Consider the following 17929-nt stretch of genomic DNA (forward strand, 5'->3'; position numbering starts at 1 on the left):
TGTTGATGTAAGTGCTTCTGTGCAGTTCTGCAATAGTGTAATCATACAATAATGAGTCTTCCTGCCTATTCATGCCCAATGCACTACATTTACTTATGATGGTCAACTGCCAATCCTTGCATGAAGCATCGATCCTCTGCAGATCATCATGCATTTCACTATAATTATCTAGTGTCATGACTTGTCTACACAACAGCATAATCCATGAAAAGCTTCATAGAATCTCTGATGTTATCCTTAAGTGTATGAATAGTATGAAAAGTGACAGTTCTGTAACACTCTCTTGACGTACAGCCAAAGTTACTTTTACAACTGAATATTTCTCTCTGTTGAGAATGACATGCTGTGTTTTGTTTACTAGGCACTCTTTAATTCAATCACATAGCTGATCTGATATGCCATATGCTTGTACTTTGTTCATTAGGTTGCCAGGTGGCACTGTACTTAACACCTTCTGGAATGCATGGTGTTAATCTGAGCATCTACTGCTTTATGGGTCTCGTGGACAACCAGAGTGAGCTGGGTTTAACACAATCATTTTCGAGACCCATCTAAATTCCTAAAGAGGAGATTTTTGGTCTCCTGAAATTCCATAAACTGACAAGTTTCTATGGAAACATTGCTACGATATATGTATGTTTGTCTTTCTCACATCCATTCCTGACCGCCCCTCCTTCCTCCTTTTCACTCTGAATGAAAAAAATATTACCTCATTCAGCATTTGTCCAATTTTCCACATCTTAATTAATTAATATCTCCTCCTCTCTCTTTCTTCCCCTGCCCCCCCCCCCCCCCCCTCAGCTTTATTTACTGAATGGCATGCTCATTCTTCTCATCTGCACCCAGTAGTGAGCTGAGAATTGTAGACTAGAAGTTGTAGTTTCAATCAGTCTTTGCATGTGTGTCACACAATGAAATGTTCTCTGATGGAAAAAGAGGGCTCATCACCTCCTGCACAAACTCTGTTGTTAATCACACATCCTCATGCCAAACAGAATGTTTTGTTAGAATTTTTTGGGACTTGTGGTAACAGAATTTTCTGTGTATACGACGCTACACTTACTCAATGGGAATTCATATAGCCATTGAAATTTTGCATATACAATGTACCTAACAGACTTTGAAGTTTTGAGTGAGTTATGTTGCAGGTACAGATCTTCAGTAGGGAACTTTTTATCAAAACAAATTTGGCATGTACTTCACCACAGGATGACTGTCCATCACTAAAGGGAATGTCACATGGCAAGAACGAACTTCTGAATGGATCCAGTTAATTGAAAGGACTTGCTTTTGGTGAGCAGAGCTGGTTTTTTAAGTACAACCCCACTACCTTGTATTTCCTACTAACTGAGTAAGTTATTATATGACACTATGCCATAATGGTCACCCTAAAATATGAGTAGTCATTATAAAATCTTCTGTATGGAGATGGACTGCAGATTCTGTAACTTCAAATGAAATGATGGCTGACTGTAAACTGAAGTCAGCATTTTATTTATGTTGTTAGAATATCTGTCATGATTTTAAGTGGTCACCATGAGAGCATTCATTTAGAAATATGATACAGAAGTAGAGATGGAATGGTTTAGTATTCTTCCTTTCATCATAGATTTTGGTCTGTCTCTTATCAGGCTGATAGTAGAATAAAAAATTTTCTACCACAACTTCTTCTTAGTGGTGGGCAGAAGATGAAAGTTTACTGACCATAGCACCCACAATAGTTCTAAAAAATGCAACACACAGAAAATTGTCTTCATGACTTCTCAGGACATGTACAATCCTTATGTTACATTATACATTCACTTCAATTTATAAGACTACCTAACCTCTCAATATTAATTATCTTGTTTATTATTCCAAATTTATTTTTATATATAGCATGAATAACCACTTATAGTGCATTGCTATATCCTTTTGCTTTCAATTTCCATTATCTTACCAACGGAAAAATTATTTGCTCCAACTCCACCAGCTTTTGACATTCAATTCTGACAGACTCTTTGCATTTTTCTCTGTTATAGTCATTGCCTCTTTATTATTCTCTCCTTGTAACAGGTTTCTAGCTGTGCACAAAGATCACATGGTGATACGCTTCCCTTTCATACAAATCCAACAACCAGCATCCCTCCACACAATTTTTTTGTATTATATGAAGGCATGCATGACACTGCATTATAGTTAGTTTCTGCTTCCGGCTGTACACACTTTTCTCTAAACCTTATGTTAGAAATACCATCAGTTGTTAAAATATTCTGAAACACAACTTCTGTCTCCCAGCATAACAGCAGTTATAGCAACCAGCTACTTTCAACAATAAAGAAAGCATCAGAAAGTCAATACATACAACAAACTGCACTAATTTGAAGAAAGTATGTAAACAGAGAGAGAGAGAGAGAGAGAGAGAGAGAGAGAGAGACTGAACTTACTATAACAAAACTGTATATTGTAGGTGATTGATCCAACAGACTAAGATAAAAAGACCAGAACATTTAGTCTATAGTATACTGATTCTCCTGTAATAAATTACCTCTCTTTTGATCTGCTAGCTGAGCAGCTTGCTCCTTCTTTGTGTGCTTGTTAAGACAGAAAGTGCTACAGAAGTCCTTTGTTGGGCCACCCTGTTGCTCAAGCCGAACAGGTGTTCCACGTATAACATTGTCACACACCAAGCAAGCTCCCTGAAAATGAGGTGAACAGCATGACTAAATTTTTCACAGTTTCAGAAACCTATCATCTTGCGACTTCTCTGTGTGGGTGTGGGTGTCCTCTGAATGATAAAATACACATAGGAGAGAAAAATGTAACTGTACTCAATGTTGCTGAACTCATTAATGGCCTTGGAAGTGTGCAGTACGTTCAAAGCTGTAATTATGACAATGGTGGAACTGCAGCAGATTTGCTTTTATGGAAGTTCCTGATCAGTTTAATTTGGGAAGCATACCATCTTGTTACAATACTACACCGAAGAGCCAAAGAAACTGGTACACCTGCCTAATATCGTGTAGGGTCCCTGACGGCACGCACAAGTGCTGCAACACAAACGTGGCACAGACTTGACTAATGTCTGAAGTAGTGCTGGGGGGAACTGATACCATGAATCCTGCAGAGCAGTCCATAAATCTGTAAGTGTATGAGGGGGTGGAGATCTCTTCTGAACAGCATGTTGCAAGGCATCACATATATGCTCAATAATGTTCAAGAGTGTTCCTGGAGCCAGTCTGTAGCAATTCTGGACATGTAGGATGTTGCAATGTCCTACTGGAATTGCCCAAGTCTGTCGGAATGCACAACGGTCATGAATGGATGCAAGTTATCAGACAGGATGGTTACGTATGTGTCACCTGTCAGAGTCATATCTAGATGTATCAGGGATACCATACCACTCTAACTGCACATGCCCCATATCATAACAGACCCTCTACCAGCTTGAACAGTCCCCTGCTGACATGCAGGGTCCTGGGATTCATGAGGGTGTCTCCATACCCGTACATATCCCTCTGCTTGACACAATTTGAAAGGAGACTCGTCCTACCAGGCAACATGTCTCCAATCATCAACAGTCCAATATCGGTGTTGACAGGCCCAGGTGAGGCATAAAGCTTTGTGTTCTGCAGTCATCAAGGATACATCAGTTGGCCTTCGGCTCCGAAAGCCCTATCGACGTTGTTTCATGGCATGGTTTGCACTCTGACACTTGTTGATGGCCTAGCATTGAAATCTGCAGCAATTTTCAGAAAGGTTGAACATCTGTCACACTGAACTATTCTCTTCAGTCATCACTGGTCCCGTTATTGCAGGATTTTTTTTTCCAACTACAGCGATGAAATGGTCACATGGGAAAATCCCCACTTCATCGCTACCTCAGAGATGCTGTGTCCTACCGCTCATGAGCTGACTGTAACACCATGTTCAAACTCACTTAAATCTTGACAACCTGCCACTGTAGCAGCAGTAACCTCTGTAACAACTGTGCCAGACACTTGTTGTCTTATATAGGCATTGCTGACTGCAGCACTGTATTCTGCCTGTTTACATATCCCTGTATTTGAATAAGCATGCCTATACCAGTTCCTTTGGCACTTTAGGGTATATCAGTGCTTAAAAGCCTTCAACACATTTAAGTGGCTGACAGGTATTCAACAAGAAGTCTACAATTATATTATATCAACAGCATATATAGCAAATACCTGAATTCAAATGTACATTTATTACGTACTAACCAAACAAAGTGAAGAAGGGTAGCACACATCTGTTACAAGTTACAGAAGTTGCAACTGTTAGGTGGTAGCATACTTCAGTCCCCCGTAAATTAAAAATACTGTGTGTGTTTGTCCATTTTCAAAAACTACCTTATAAGTTATAGCCAGAATTTATGTTACACTATTCAGACCATAACAACGTAGGAGGAAATTCAGAGTATGTCAGTCTCAAGAGTCTCACTATACTACAGTAACAGAAGTTACAAAACACCACCAAAGTTGTTGTGAAAATGTCCCACAGGCTCCACCTGTCCCCATCCCGCCTTATAAGATATCACATACGTATCATTTTTGTTCTATGTCTGGCTGCTAGAGTGAAGTTTCTAACGCTATCATTTTCATTACATGTTCAATTCAGATTTCTACAAGTTACTGAATTTGATACTTCTACCTGAAGTCTTTGTATGAAAATCAATGGGATTCATTCCCACATATTTCCATTGTGCTACAAATAAGTAATTGTTTCTCCACATTATCTTATGTTAGAAGAATGCAAGGAGTTATTTTTATGTTACTTGTAAAATAAATGTAACTATTACTACTACTTTTACTGCTGATAAATGTAACTGCTGTTTTAACTTTGTATTCAAAGAAAGATACGAGTTAATCGGCAGTGCCCATAGTTGATAAGTAATGTATTCAAAGAGTTAGAGAGTACGTGTTGCCACTGTTGATATAGTGTGAGAAAAACAAGAGAGCACACTCAGTTGCACAAAATCCTGCTAAGAACTACATTAAAAAACACAAAAATAACTGACTTTCAACAATGTTGTTTGTAGCTGTGAGCAACACAAAGTTTAAAGAGGTAAGTATAACATCAACATTTTTGTTACCTGTCTGTGCCCATATGATTGAGAATTGAAATTGAAGCACTTATTATAATTCCTGAAATAAAAATGTCTCAAGTACCTATGGGACTATACATCCGGAGAACTACATCAATCTGTATTACAATCAGATCATAAAGACAAGTGGAGAGCACAGTATGACTCAAGCAAGCACTGAGGGTTGGGTTGTTTTTTGGGGGAAAGAGACCAAACAGCGAGGTCATCGGTCTCATCGGATTAGGGAAGGCTGGGGAAGGAAGTCGGCCATGTCCTTTCAAAGGAACCATCCCAGCATTTGCCTGGAGCGATTTAGGGAAATCACGGAAAACCTAAATCAGGATGGCCGGACGTGGGATTGAACCATTGTCCTCCCGAATGCAAGTCCAGTGTGCTAACCACTGCGCCACCTCGCTCGGTAAGCAAACACTGAAACACAGAATGAAACATATTGTTCTTTCAATATAGTGATATTCAAAGAGTGCTACCTGCAACGAATTATATAAGAATCTGATAACTTATCAGCTGTATTCTTCACATTTACAAAGGAAAAATAAAACAAAACTAACAGCAGATTTTTTTCCATGGCTGGAAACCTAAAGTTCAAGCAAATGCACATTGCCTTATGTGGTGTGTTGACCATCATAGTGTAACAGTTATCATCACTAGCTGGTAATGTGCAGGTCACTGGTTTGAGTATCACATCCTGCAATTCCTTATCATCCAACATTAGTGATTTCTGGGAGGTTCTGGTACCAATTTATGGAATACTGGAATTTGTTAGAGCATTCAGACCACGTCTATGTAGGAGCACTGTCTGCCTTGACATGCATTTCCATTCCACGTGTAGTTTTGTGTGTGCTCAATAAACATGTTTTCAGTGTGAAATGTCAGTTCTTGTTTACACCACTGCTATAGTAACTGATACTCTATTCCAGATTCACTGTGCCACAGTTTGGTGGAGAAGCTGAGTATCATAGACAATGACAGGGCCAGCAGCAATCTGCGGCTGTCTGTTGACGGTGCTGTCGGATATGGGAAGGTGTCGTCATCGAGCGACTGTAGGAGGATACGAGATGACTTAGGCAAAATTTCTAGTTGGTATGATAAATGGTAGCTTGCTCTAAATGTAGAAAAATGTAAGTAAATGCAGATGAGTAGGAAAAACAAGCCTGTAATGTTCAAATACAGTATTGATTAAATACCTGAGCATAACATTGCAGAAGATACAAAATGGAGTGAGCGTGTGAGGAAGGATAGAAGTAAAGTTGAATGCTTGACTTTGGTTTGTTGGGCGAATTTTAGGAAGGTGTGGTTCATTTGTAAAGGAGACCATGTATAGGACACTAATGGGACCCATTCTCGAGTACTGCCCGAGTGTCTGGGATCTCCACCAGGTCAGATTAAAGGAAGACGTCGAAGAAATTCAGAAACATGCTGCTAGATCTGTTACTGATAGCTTTCATCATCATGTGAGCATTACAAAGATGTCTTGTGAACTCAAATGGGAATCCCTGGAGGGAAGACAAAGTTATTTTCGTAGACCACTATCGAGAAAATTTTGAGAACCACCATTTGGAACTGACTGTGGAATGGTTCTACTGCCACCGGCATACATTTTGCGTAAGGTTCATGAAGATAGAGAGAAATTAGGGCTTGTAAAGAGGCATACTCATTTTCCTCTTGCTCTATCTGCAAGTGGAACAGGAAAGACAATGATTAGTAGTGGTACAAGGTACCCCTCTGCCAGGCACCACGCAGTGGCTCACGGAGTATGAGGGTGAGCAAAAACCGATGCTTGGACTAGGAACTACAGTACTTCATTCTTCCTACAGTCCGCACTGCTAGCATAACAATGAATATGAAAGAATTGATGAGACAGATACATATCAAGCCAGGACACGGTGAAGTGGCTACAGGGATTTGATCGTGCTGCCTAATACAGCAGGTGGATAGTATGATATGTCTTGTCAATTGCCAGTGTTTACTTTTGCTTGGATGGTACAGTACAGCAGTGGCTTTAAGACAACAAGCAATAAGGAAATGCTGAAGAGTTGGGGCAAATTTCAGGTGGGGCGATAATGGTGGTAACCAGCAGCATGTCTGATTTGCTGAAGAACATAGCCCAACAGCAGGGAAAAAAGTGTATTTAACACTGTGTTACACAGTGAACTCAAATCTAATGGTAAAGTATAACACCTAATGATGGGTGTGACACAGGACATCTACCATGTGCTTCTTTGAAGGATGTATCTATACAGAGGAGACTTCATAAAGAGGTGTCAGCACAATGAGACAATGCACAAGACAAAAGAGTGGATAGAAAGACATTCTACACACTTGTGAATGTCATATTGATAGCGGTCAAAGAAGACCATTAGGACCTCTCGTCACTAATGCAGCAGATAGCAATGGAGGAGATATGATGTTTTACGGTGTCTGTTAATGATGAACACTGACTGTCATAAGTAGCAGCACCTAATAGTGATCCCAGCAAGATGGAGATAGCCTCACTAAGTTAAGAAGAGATTAGTCGATCACTGGCAAGGAAAACGAAAATTGGAGGCGAAAAACCTGACTTATGCTGCAGCTATCAGACAATATCGAAGGTTCTCAATCATACTGGTACAGCTTGCTTCCTCAGCAATTTGCTCACCTCACAGAAAGATGGACATCTGGAGAACAGGAGACGTTGTGCCAATATGTTTCCACTGTGGATACCCTACGCAGGCTGTATGCTACAATAAAGAAAGGGGAAAAGCATTCAACAACTATTAAGCAACAAGACACCAAACAGGGCAGTTATATGCATACAACAGCTGATGATTACAGCCAATCTGCAAGACAAAGATCATTTCCATTCCCTGGTCAAGATTGCTCTCCAACTCTTTGCAGCTATTCTGTGTCACCATGTAGAGTTTCTAGCTACAAAACTCAGGGAAAAAGTAAATGACGTGAGCACCTATGGAGGTGAGGCCACCATAGATAAAAATACTGTGTGGACAATAGTGGTCATGGTATCATCAAATCACATCATCATCATCATCATCATCATCATCAATGATGAACATATACAGGCCCAAGTCTAATCTTGATGGAACATTTTCTGTTATACTGAGTATTTATCATTGTCAGCTGAAGAACTCTGCGTTCTAATATACAAAGGCCGTCAAGCTGAAGGTTCTTAGAGGAAAATACGTTCAGCTGACAGGGAACAGTAATGTGAGAATAATTATACGTGATAGGCCACAACCATTAGAACTGGATGTATTATCATATTGCAACCATAAGTTTTTCTTGGACAGGACTTCTTGCAGATTTCATGAGCAGTCATAGACTTTCGAAGATTGGAGCTCCAGAGAGACGAAGCTGGACAACAATTGCTATGTGTGATTGCCTGTCGTTGGAGACACACCAATTCTATCAATGAGATGAGTTCTAGTCAACAGTGTGGATGCTCAGTGATGATCATAGCTCTCACTAGTGGAAAAGTTCAACTCTGGGTGCCCAACTGCCATGAACAGCTGCAACTCATTCCTAAGGTTAAGCTAACATGGACAACTGAACAGGTCCAGGAAGGACAGCTCAGTGTCACTGATAAAGGATCATAACATGTTGGCCATTATCATCAACTACCCACTGGATGATTTACTATACAGTCAGCAAGTGAAACATTCTTTATCAATTTTCAGGTGCATTCAAGATCAGAGTGGAGGCAAGGCAGTTATAATGACCCAAGTTAAGCTCCATATCAACCCCGTGGATCATCCTGCCCCCCCCCCCTTTTCCCCTTTCCCAATCAGTCAGCACTTATATGTCTCCAGCTGAACAATAGATAGAGCAGAAGTCAGCAGTGTAACTGCTGTGAGATGACACCATACAGTTGTCAGAGTGTCCTTGGTCCTATTGTCCTCGTGAAGAAGATACAAGGAACATGGCATTTCTGCATAAATTACTAGTGGCTGAACAAATTCTCTAAAAGGATGTATGCCCACCAGCATGAAATGATAACACCTTGGACTGTCTGCAGGAAGTGAAGTTTTTCTCCAGTATGGGAATGCAGACTGTCTGCTAACGGATCAATGTTGATGAGGCTGACCAGGAAAAGACTGCTTCATAATACCTAATGGACTCTATGGGTTCAAAGTTATGCAGCTTGGTCTATTCAACACTCCAGCCACCTCAGAACAAATGACAGACAACCTGCTTTGGCATCTTAATTTTTTCCTATCTGAATAACATTACTGTTTTCTCAAATACATTTGAAGAGCATTTAAACCACTTGACAACTCTCCGGAAGTGTGTCCACAGTCCAGGTATTTGCTGAATCCTCTTTGGCACACTTGTGGTGAAAGGCTTCCTTCGAATCTGCTCCGGCAAAAATGTTTTATAAAGGATTTCAGTTGTAAAATAAGGCCAGTACAAGAACTGCTGCTGTGAGAAGTCAAATTTTCTAGAGGGCAGGAGCATGACAGATCTTTCTATATCCTTAAGGAGACGCTCACAGCATCACCAATTCTGGAAATGTTTGATGAGAGTACCGAGATGGAACCACACACAGAAGCCAGTGGTTATGGGATAAACGCAGCTCTATAGAAATCTTGAAAGGCACTGGAAGGGTGAGTGCCTACACTTTCAGAGTAATCCCAAAGTCCAAGGCAAATTACTGTATGAGAAAGTGTGTCTTTCAATTGTTTTGAGCAATCAGTAATTTCTGGCCCTATTTATATGGTAGGTCATTCATTCACTGTTGTAACTGACCATCATTCATTACGTTGACTGATCAACTTGAAGGATCCATTAGAAAGATTAGAAAAATGGATACTGAAGTTTCAGGAATATGACATTACAGTAACACAAAAATAGATGCAAAAATAAGGATGATGACTCTCCTTTGTGGAATCCACTGGAAATACATTACAGCACTGGTGATATCCCAGTAATCAATGCACTAATTAATACTGCATCTGAACAATACTGACCACTACTGAATACCACAGAGGCTTCTGAGAAGAAAGACTCTGTCAAAGGAGATACCAGACCAACTGATGGAACATTATATACAACACATTACAACCCGATGGGACAAAAATTGTTGCTCATCATGCCACCTCATTTACAACCAGCCATACTGAACAATTTTCATGACACTTTGACATCACCTCATGTTGAATTTGCAAAGATAGTATATAATTAGCCAGAGCTCTGGTGAACTCTCAGACATTATGTAAGCCACTATAGGGAATGCTAATGCGCCTCAATTACTTCCCTGAACATTTAGTACTATTTTATCGTTCAGTTGCTCCATTTCACTGCAGTGGAAGTGACCTCATCGGAAGGCTGTCACAGTCAACAAATTGGAAGGGTAATAATGTGCACCGACTAATCTACCTGGTATGTTGTCACCAAGTCCTCACTCACTGTGGAAGCTCTGTGAGATCTTATAGAGGAATTAATTTTGAAGCAACAATTTTTTTTTTTTTTTTAGGGCGCAGCACTGCTATGGTCATTAGCGCCCGGTCCGTGACTTAGGAAACAGTAAAAAACCGAAATTGAAAACCAGCAGCAATGGGAATGAAAGTCATAAAATTGGAGAAACTAAAACCAGAAGGAAGGCTTAAAAATCCACTACAGAAAGGGGTTGGTTGTCCCCAAAAAAAGCTTCAAATGACTGGCACTAATAAACTTGAGAACGCGGTCGGCTGAGCGCGTGTCATCTGCTAAAATCGATGATATATCAGGCGATAGCTGTAGACGGGAGCGTAACGGATTAAAATAGGGGCACTCAATTAAAAGGTGTCTTACCGTCCACAGCTGAGAGCAGTGGGGACAGAGTGGGGGAGGATCGCTGCTTAAAAGATGTTGATGGCTAAAAAGACAGTGCCCTATCCGGAGTCTAGTTAAAATTACCTCCTCCCGACGACGCGTTCGCGAGGAAGAGGTCCAAGCACAAGGAAGAGCTTTCACGTCCCGCAATTTATTACGGGTAAGTGTCGACCAATGCGTGTGCCATAAATGAACAACACGTCGACATAAAACGCTCCGTAGATCGGCGAAGGGAATCGATTGAATAGCTGGCCGAGGAAGAGAGACTGCAGCCTTGGCTGCAATATCGGCCGCCTCATTTCCACAGATACCAACGTTTCCCAGGAGCCAGAGGAACGCCACCGAGACGCCCCCCAGGTGGAGCAAGCACAGACAGTCCTGACTCCGGTGGACCAGAGGGTGCACAGGATAAAGAGCTTGGAGACTGAGGAGAGAGCTGAGAGAATCTGAGCAGATAACGTACTGTATCCGCTGATGGCGGCGGATGTAGTGGACAGCCTGGAGAACAGCGTAAAGCTCCGCAGTATAAACCGAACACTGGTCGGGAAGCCGAAAGTGATTTGGGGTGTCGCCAACAATATAGGGACTCCCTACACCTAAAGATGTTTTCGAGCCGTCGGCGTAAATAAATGTGGCATCCGTCATTTGTGCACATAGAGCAGCAAATGCCCGATGATAAACAAGTGAAGGGGTACCATCCTTGGGAAATCAACAAAGGTCACAGAGCAGGAAGATCCAGGGACGGAGCCAAGGCGGTGCTGTACCCCAAATTGTCAAGAAGGTTTTAGGAAAGCGGAAGGAAAGAGAATGGAGCAGTTGACGGAAGCGGACTCCCGGTGGTAGTAGGGAGGAGGGGCGGCCTGCATACCCTACATCAAAGGAGGTGTCAAAAAAAAGGTCATGGGCTGGATTAGCAGGCATGGAAGACAGATGGCTAGCATAACGACTCAGAAGGACTGCTCGCCGATTGGACAGCGGAGGTTCAGCAGTCTCAGCATAAAGGCTTTCCACAAGGCTGGTGTAAAAAGCTCCAGACACTAAACGTAATCCACGGTGGTGGATAGAGTTGAGATGCCAAAGAATAGACGGCCGAGCAGAGGAGTAGACTATGCTTCCATAGTCCAATTTCGAGCGCACTAAGGTGCGATAGAGGCGGAGAAGGACCACTCGGTCCACTCCCCAGGAGGTACCATTCAGGACACGGAGGGTGTTAAGGGATCGCAGACTATGGGTTGATAAATGCAGCAACATTTGGACGTGGATACCATCCGGTCATGGGGCGGAGGAGCGAGAAGAAGAGAGTGCATGTTGGAGTTCCCGCATGGAGAAAACAGTATTGTAGCTTTCGCGATTTTGAGAAGAGAAAGCAAGAGGTCGCACTTCCGCTGCACGTTTCTTTGGGAGAAACACTGGCGGGTAATTTGAAGAGCTCGAAATCTCAGCAAAGTGCTGACCCAACGAGTTAGAAATTGCGACGGGGTCCACTAATGTATCATGCGCGACAGTGAGCCCAGAGACCGGGGAGAAACTAGGCGCGCCTGAGAACCGTCGAAGCAGACTCCAAACTTCCGAGGAAGGAGTGAAGGTGTTAAATGAGCTAATAAAGAATTTCCAGCTTGCCTTCTTGCTATCGCGGATGACACGACGGCATCGCGCTTGGAACTGCTTATAGCGGATACAGTTGGCCAAAGTAGGATGGTGGCGGAAAACGCGGAGAGCACGTCGCCGCTCACGTATTGCATCACAGCATGCCTCGTTCCACCAAGGGACTGGGGGGCGCCGGGGCAATTCGGAGGTGGGTGGTATTGAACGTTTCGCAGCTGTAAGAATAACGTCGGTAATATGTGTGACCTCATCGTCGACGCTGGGAAAGTGACGGTCATCGAATGTCGCTAGAGACGAAAAAAGTGTCCAATCAGCTTGGGCAAACTTCCAGCGTCGCGGGCGCATGTAGGGCAGTTGAGGCTGCAGTCTAAGGACACATGGAAATTGATCACTAGAGTGTGTATAATCAAGGGCGAACCATTCGAAGCGCCGAGCTAGCAGAACAGTACCGACCGCAAGGTCCAAATGAGATAAACTTGTCGTGGAGGCAGACAAAAATGTAGGGACCCCAGTGTTGAGGCAAACTAGATCTGCTTGGTGGAAGACGTCTAGCAATAGTGAGCCACGTGGACAAGGATGTGGAGAACCCCAAAGCAGGTGGTGGACATTGAAGTCCCCAACCAGCAAATATGGGGGTGGAAGCTGACCAAGAAGATGAAGGAGATCAGCTCGTGCCATTGGTGTGGACAATGGAATGTATACAGTACAAAGAGAGAACGTGTATCCGGAAAGGGAAACACGGACAGCGACAGCTTGGAAGGAAGTGTTTAAATGGATTGGGTGATAATGGAGAGTTTCATGGAGAAGAATCATGAGTCCTCCATGTGCTGGAGTGCCTTCAACAGAGGGAAGATCATATCGGACGGACTGAAAATGAGGGAGAACAAAGCGGTCATGGGGACGCAGCTTTGTTTCCTGAAGACAGAAGATGACCCGCGAGTAGGATCTTAAGAGGATCGACAATTCATCCCGATTGGCTCGAATACCGCGGATATTCCAGTGGATAATGGACATAGGGTGAACAGAAAATGGAGGAATGTGACCAAGGTCGCTGTCAACTCAACGACTGCTCAGAGCTTGCGACCGACAGCATGGAATGGCATTCAGCCGAAGGCAGAAGATCCTGATCCATAGGTTGGTCAGGAGCAGCTCCTGCCACCAGCGATCGGCCGGTTGATCGGCCGCCAGCAGTGTGCCTCGGCAACACAGAAGACGGCCGAGGGCGATTTCCGCCAGGTGGTGCTGTAGATGGGACACGCCTTGGCGGAGAAGGAGAGGAACTGGGTTTCTTTGTAGCCTTCTTGGAAGTATGATGTTTAGAGGAAGGAGGAACCGATGGTTGGGAAGTTGCGGTACGTAAAAACTCTTCACGAGTATGCTCTTTTTTCGAAGTCTTGGTGTCTGACTTTTGGGCTCGAGAATAGGAATTTGGCACACCCCCCACACTTCCTCATATATCCGGGCCCGCTGCACATGTGTGAATCTGGCAGCTTGGGCCCGGCAGTAAAATTTTTCCCGGTTGCATCTAGTTGCTTGCTGCGACTGCTTACACAGCCTACAGCAACATTTCTGTAGCCAGAAACGTGAGAATGTACTACTCATACGCCACTCAACTGCGCGTGCGCATGACCCCACTCGTAAGTGCTAAACCGAATCTAATGTAAACAGTTGTGACGTCACACTCATCGGAGGCAGTTTGTTGTTATGAAGCATTGCACAGTCTTCCTAAAGCCTTTTGACACATTTTGCTTTTGGCGAACACTTGTATGAGCACTGTGTTTTGTTGTTGTACATGGCACATTTCCTTTGCAATTTAGGTTTTATTTTCGTTTCTGTTCTTGTTCACATTTTATTGTTGCCGTATTATTCTGCAGTAGCGGGATACAGTTATATCCTTTGTTAGAGTATCGATCCGTAGCAGTCAAAATTACAAAAATTTGATTGAAAACTAAAACAAGGAAAAATTCCCGGAATTCTTAAAAAAAATTCTAAAAAGATCCCGGGATTTTCCCGGTTTTCTCCCAGATGAAAAAATTCCCGCATTTTTCCCAAATCTCTCGGTTGTCCCGGGTCGTATACACCCTGTTATTTTCTTTTTTTTTTAATAACTCATTCTCGTTTTCTTGTTACAGGGAAGTTCTTGTAGAATGCAAATACTTTTACATTACAGGATATGACTCACCAAAAAGTGGCAGCACTGAGTTGTTGATAGGCACACACAAAAAGAAAGAAAACTTACTATCTTTCCGAGTTACTTTTTTATGAGCTAGAGTCACACACACACACACACACACACACACACACACACACACACACACCTATCCCACCTATTCAGCACCATGTGCACATGCTTGGTGCCCGCTAGTGAGAGAGAGAGAGAGAGAGAGAGAGAGAGAGAGAGAGAGTGTGTGTGTGTGTGTGTGTGTGTGTGTGTGTGTGTGTGTGTGTGTGTGTGTATGTGTGTGTGTGTGTTTACTCTAGCTCATAAAATGTCAACTCCAAAAACTAGCAAGTTTTCTTTTGTCACATTTTTAGTTCTAATTGTGAGTTTATTTCCTATTTTCTTGAACCCCTCTCTTCATCTCTCGTAGAACTTTGTTTCTCTGCTCTTCAGCTGAAGTACTCAGGCTCCAAAATCCCAACATCAAATCTTGATTTTGCATTTTCTTTCTCTTCAGTTTGATGTGGATCTGTATTTGTCTGTTTTGCTTGACCTCCATTCAATCATCTTCCTACATACGCATATACTTGTTCATTTTCTGCACGTGAGCCACCAAATGGAAACAGAAACTTCAGAAACTAATGTTTCATTAATTATTTCTGAGTATTTCTGTCAGTTATACTTAAATAATTTGGCTATGTGGGCCTATTTTTGTTCACATCCAAGACTGTCATCATTTTATTTTCTTATTTGCAATATACTGTACCAACAATTTTGTTTACATTCAATTTTCAAGTTTCTGTAATAGTAACAATGTATATCCCACCACTATTAGCCACTGAATTCAATGAACCTATCAAAAGTTCTTTTCTAGCAAATACTTTTAATGTTTCTATGTTTTTCTCTGCCTCCTCTGTTTCTGCATTTTCTGCACTTCCCATATCCTCTTGCATTGCTGGCTGCATGCCACAACCACACAAAACTAGGGACTTTAAAAGCTTAAAACGCAGTCATATTTGATTATTCAGTGTATATAGCTAACAGTCCTGAAAAACACTCTTCAAAGCTATTAGAAGTGATACACATTTAAGTAACCTTATTAGATGTGACACACATTTAAATACCCACTTTCACTGGATTCAATAGTATAAAACACAAGATGTGTAGCCAAACAGCATAACCATATAAGAATCGAATGTGTGGCAGCAACAATATTACAACAATTTAATTAATTTTAAGAGAACAGAATTCACTAAGCTGTGGACATGCAATACTCCATAAGATGTGAAACAGAAGCTACACAGTCAAATTAAGTATTATACAAATATTTCACCTGCTAGACCAAATTAACATTCTGAAGATACCTTATCACATACCTTAATATATGCTTTTCTGAACTCTGACAAACAAGTTTCAGAGCAGAATTCTTTCTTAGCATGTTGAGTGGGAAGTATATACTTCAACGGGAGTTTATTTTCATTGCACCACGTACATGAGGTTCTGGGCTTCGGAGGTCGTCCAGGACCTGTGAAAAGAGCAATGCTTCATACAGTGGTTAAAAAAATATATATATCTGACATTATAAATACTATCAGAACAATGGTACACAAGTTTCTTTTAATTTGCAGATTGAGGTAATGCCACATCAGTACATTAGGAGATTGATTCAGCATTAACTTTAGCAGTCACACTACAAGCTCACACTATAAGTTCAACAATGAGTGTACGTTCTGGAATCATATAAAGAGGCGCTGAGATGCAAAAATGCCAAAAATATCCAAGCAATCATCAGAACAGCTCCAAAATGAATGCCATCCTATGACATCAACACTTTCCTGCCTGTTGGAAGGCAGCCAAAGTCCTAATGTTCAGGAAGCCACGGGAAGACCACTTCCTCCCAAAAATTACTGACCCATAAGCTTGCCGAGCTCACTCCAACATGCCTGAACTGCCTGCAGGTAATGCAGAACAAAGTGCTACATATCATAAGCACTCCTCCATGATACACATGCATACCATGGACGTTCACAATGAATACCGCCTCGAGACAGTCTCATAGGTGTTAAAAAAACTTGTCATACAACTACATTGGAACTCAAGATACTTAAACAACCCCTTCATCCTGTATCTGGGAAACTGTAGCCACAACCATAGGTGGAAGCACAACTGTCGAAAGACACTCCTTAGTAGGAACACACAACCACCTGTGGAAAGCTAGTGAACACAAATAATGCAAATAACAGCGAACCCCTGCATCACAGAAAGCTGATTGGCAGATGAATCACACAGCTGCTCAACCTGCCACAGAAAGAAGGCAAATTTTGCATGCTAAACCCAAACAGAACTCACATAACCCCCTACAATGTGGAATCGATTCTGTGGCCAGTCAACCACTAATACGATGACTATGACTTTTACAGGTACACAGACGCTGCAGCTGGCCCAGGAGACAGTGTTGGTGCTCAGCCCAGCAGTACCTCACGTTGATTCTGATTGATACTCTTATGACAAACCTAAGCTATGACACTGGTGTCAAACACTGCACGATACCCAATCACTAATCAACATGATCTGTCACAGATAGCAAGAAAATCCACTACTGCTCTTGCTACTTGTCCAGACTGTTGCAGAGGTTTTTTCCTCCCTTGGCGCTTGCCTTGGCACTTTTTTTCACCCTTTGCCCTTAAACCCACTACTCTTCATCACTTTTCGTCCACCTCTATCATCTCAATGGGCCCCTGTTAGTGGGTAATTTTACCCAGACAAACAGACATCATCATGGCTCTACATCCTGTGAACTCGTCGATTTGCAACAAACAATATGGAGGTGACAGGAAATCTCTTGAGATGGTCACCATGTCGATGTGGGCATGGAGGTGCTGCCCCTTAGAGAGAGAAGAGTTTTGAAACAACAGAGTGCTCTTTCTAGCCTAGTGCCTTTTGCTAACTACTTAACAGCATTCAATTCTTCGACTCCACTCTACCTTGCTTACTGCAATGTAATATCATCAGACAGTGTTCTACACTGGCTTCTCACCCAGTAGTAATAATTGTGTAAATCTAAGTCTATATTTCATAAAATTATAAATTCTCGGACAAATAAATTATAAAAAATCAAATGTGGTTTACAATAAATTAAGATTTCATTCAACCCATCAACAATGTTTTTGTGTGAAAAAATAATTGAAAATTTGTGTTGGAAGGAGAATGCTAACTTGTATTTCCTCCATTCTGTGAGTTGATTTACCATTAGG

At 42.0% G+C, this 17929-nt stretch overlaps 1 protein-coding gene across 2 annotated transcripts in view; it reads right to left on the reverse strand.

Moving 5' to 3' along the window:
• LOC124556855 (polycomb protein Scm) overlaps positions 1-17929 on the reverse strand; it is a 195527-nt gene that overhangs the window by 138403 nt on the left and 39195 nt on the right. For both annotated transcript variants that reach the window (XM_047130876.1, XM_047130875.1), the window contains exons 3-4: positions 16052-16200; positions 2528-2678 (exon numbers count right to left, since the gene is read on the reverse strand). In XM_047130876.1, the coding sequence (XP_046986832.1) occupies positions 2528-2678; positions 16052-16200 (300 nt within the window). The remainder of the gene's footprint in view (positions 1-2527; positions 2679-16051; positions 16201-17929) is intronic.

Source organism: Schistocerca americana, chromosome X, assembly GCF_021461395.2.
Source record: "Schistocerca americana isolate TAMUIC-IGC-003095 chromosome X, iqSchAmer2.1, whole genome shotgun sequence".
NCBI classification, from domain to species: Eukaryota; Metazoa; Arthropoda; class Insecta; order Orthoptera; family Acrididae; genus Schistocerca; species Schistocerca americana.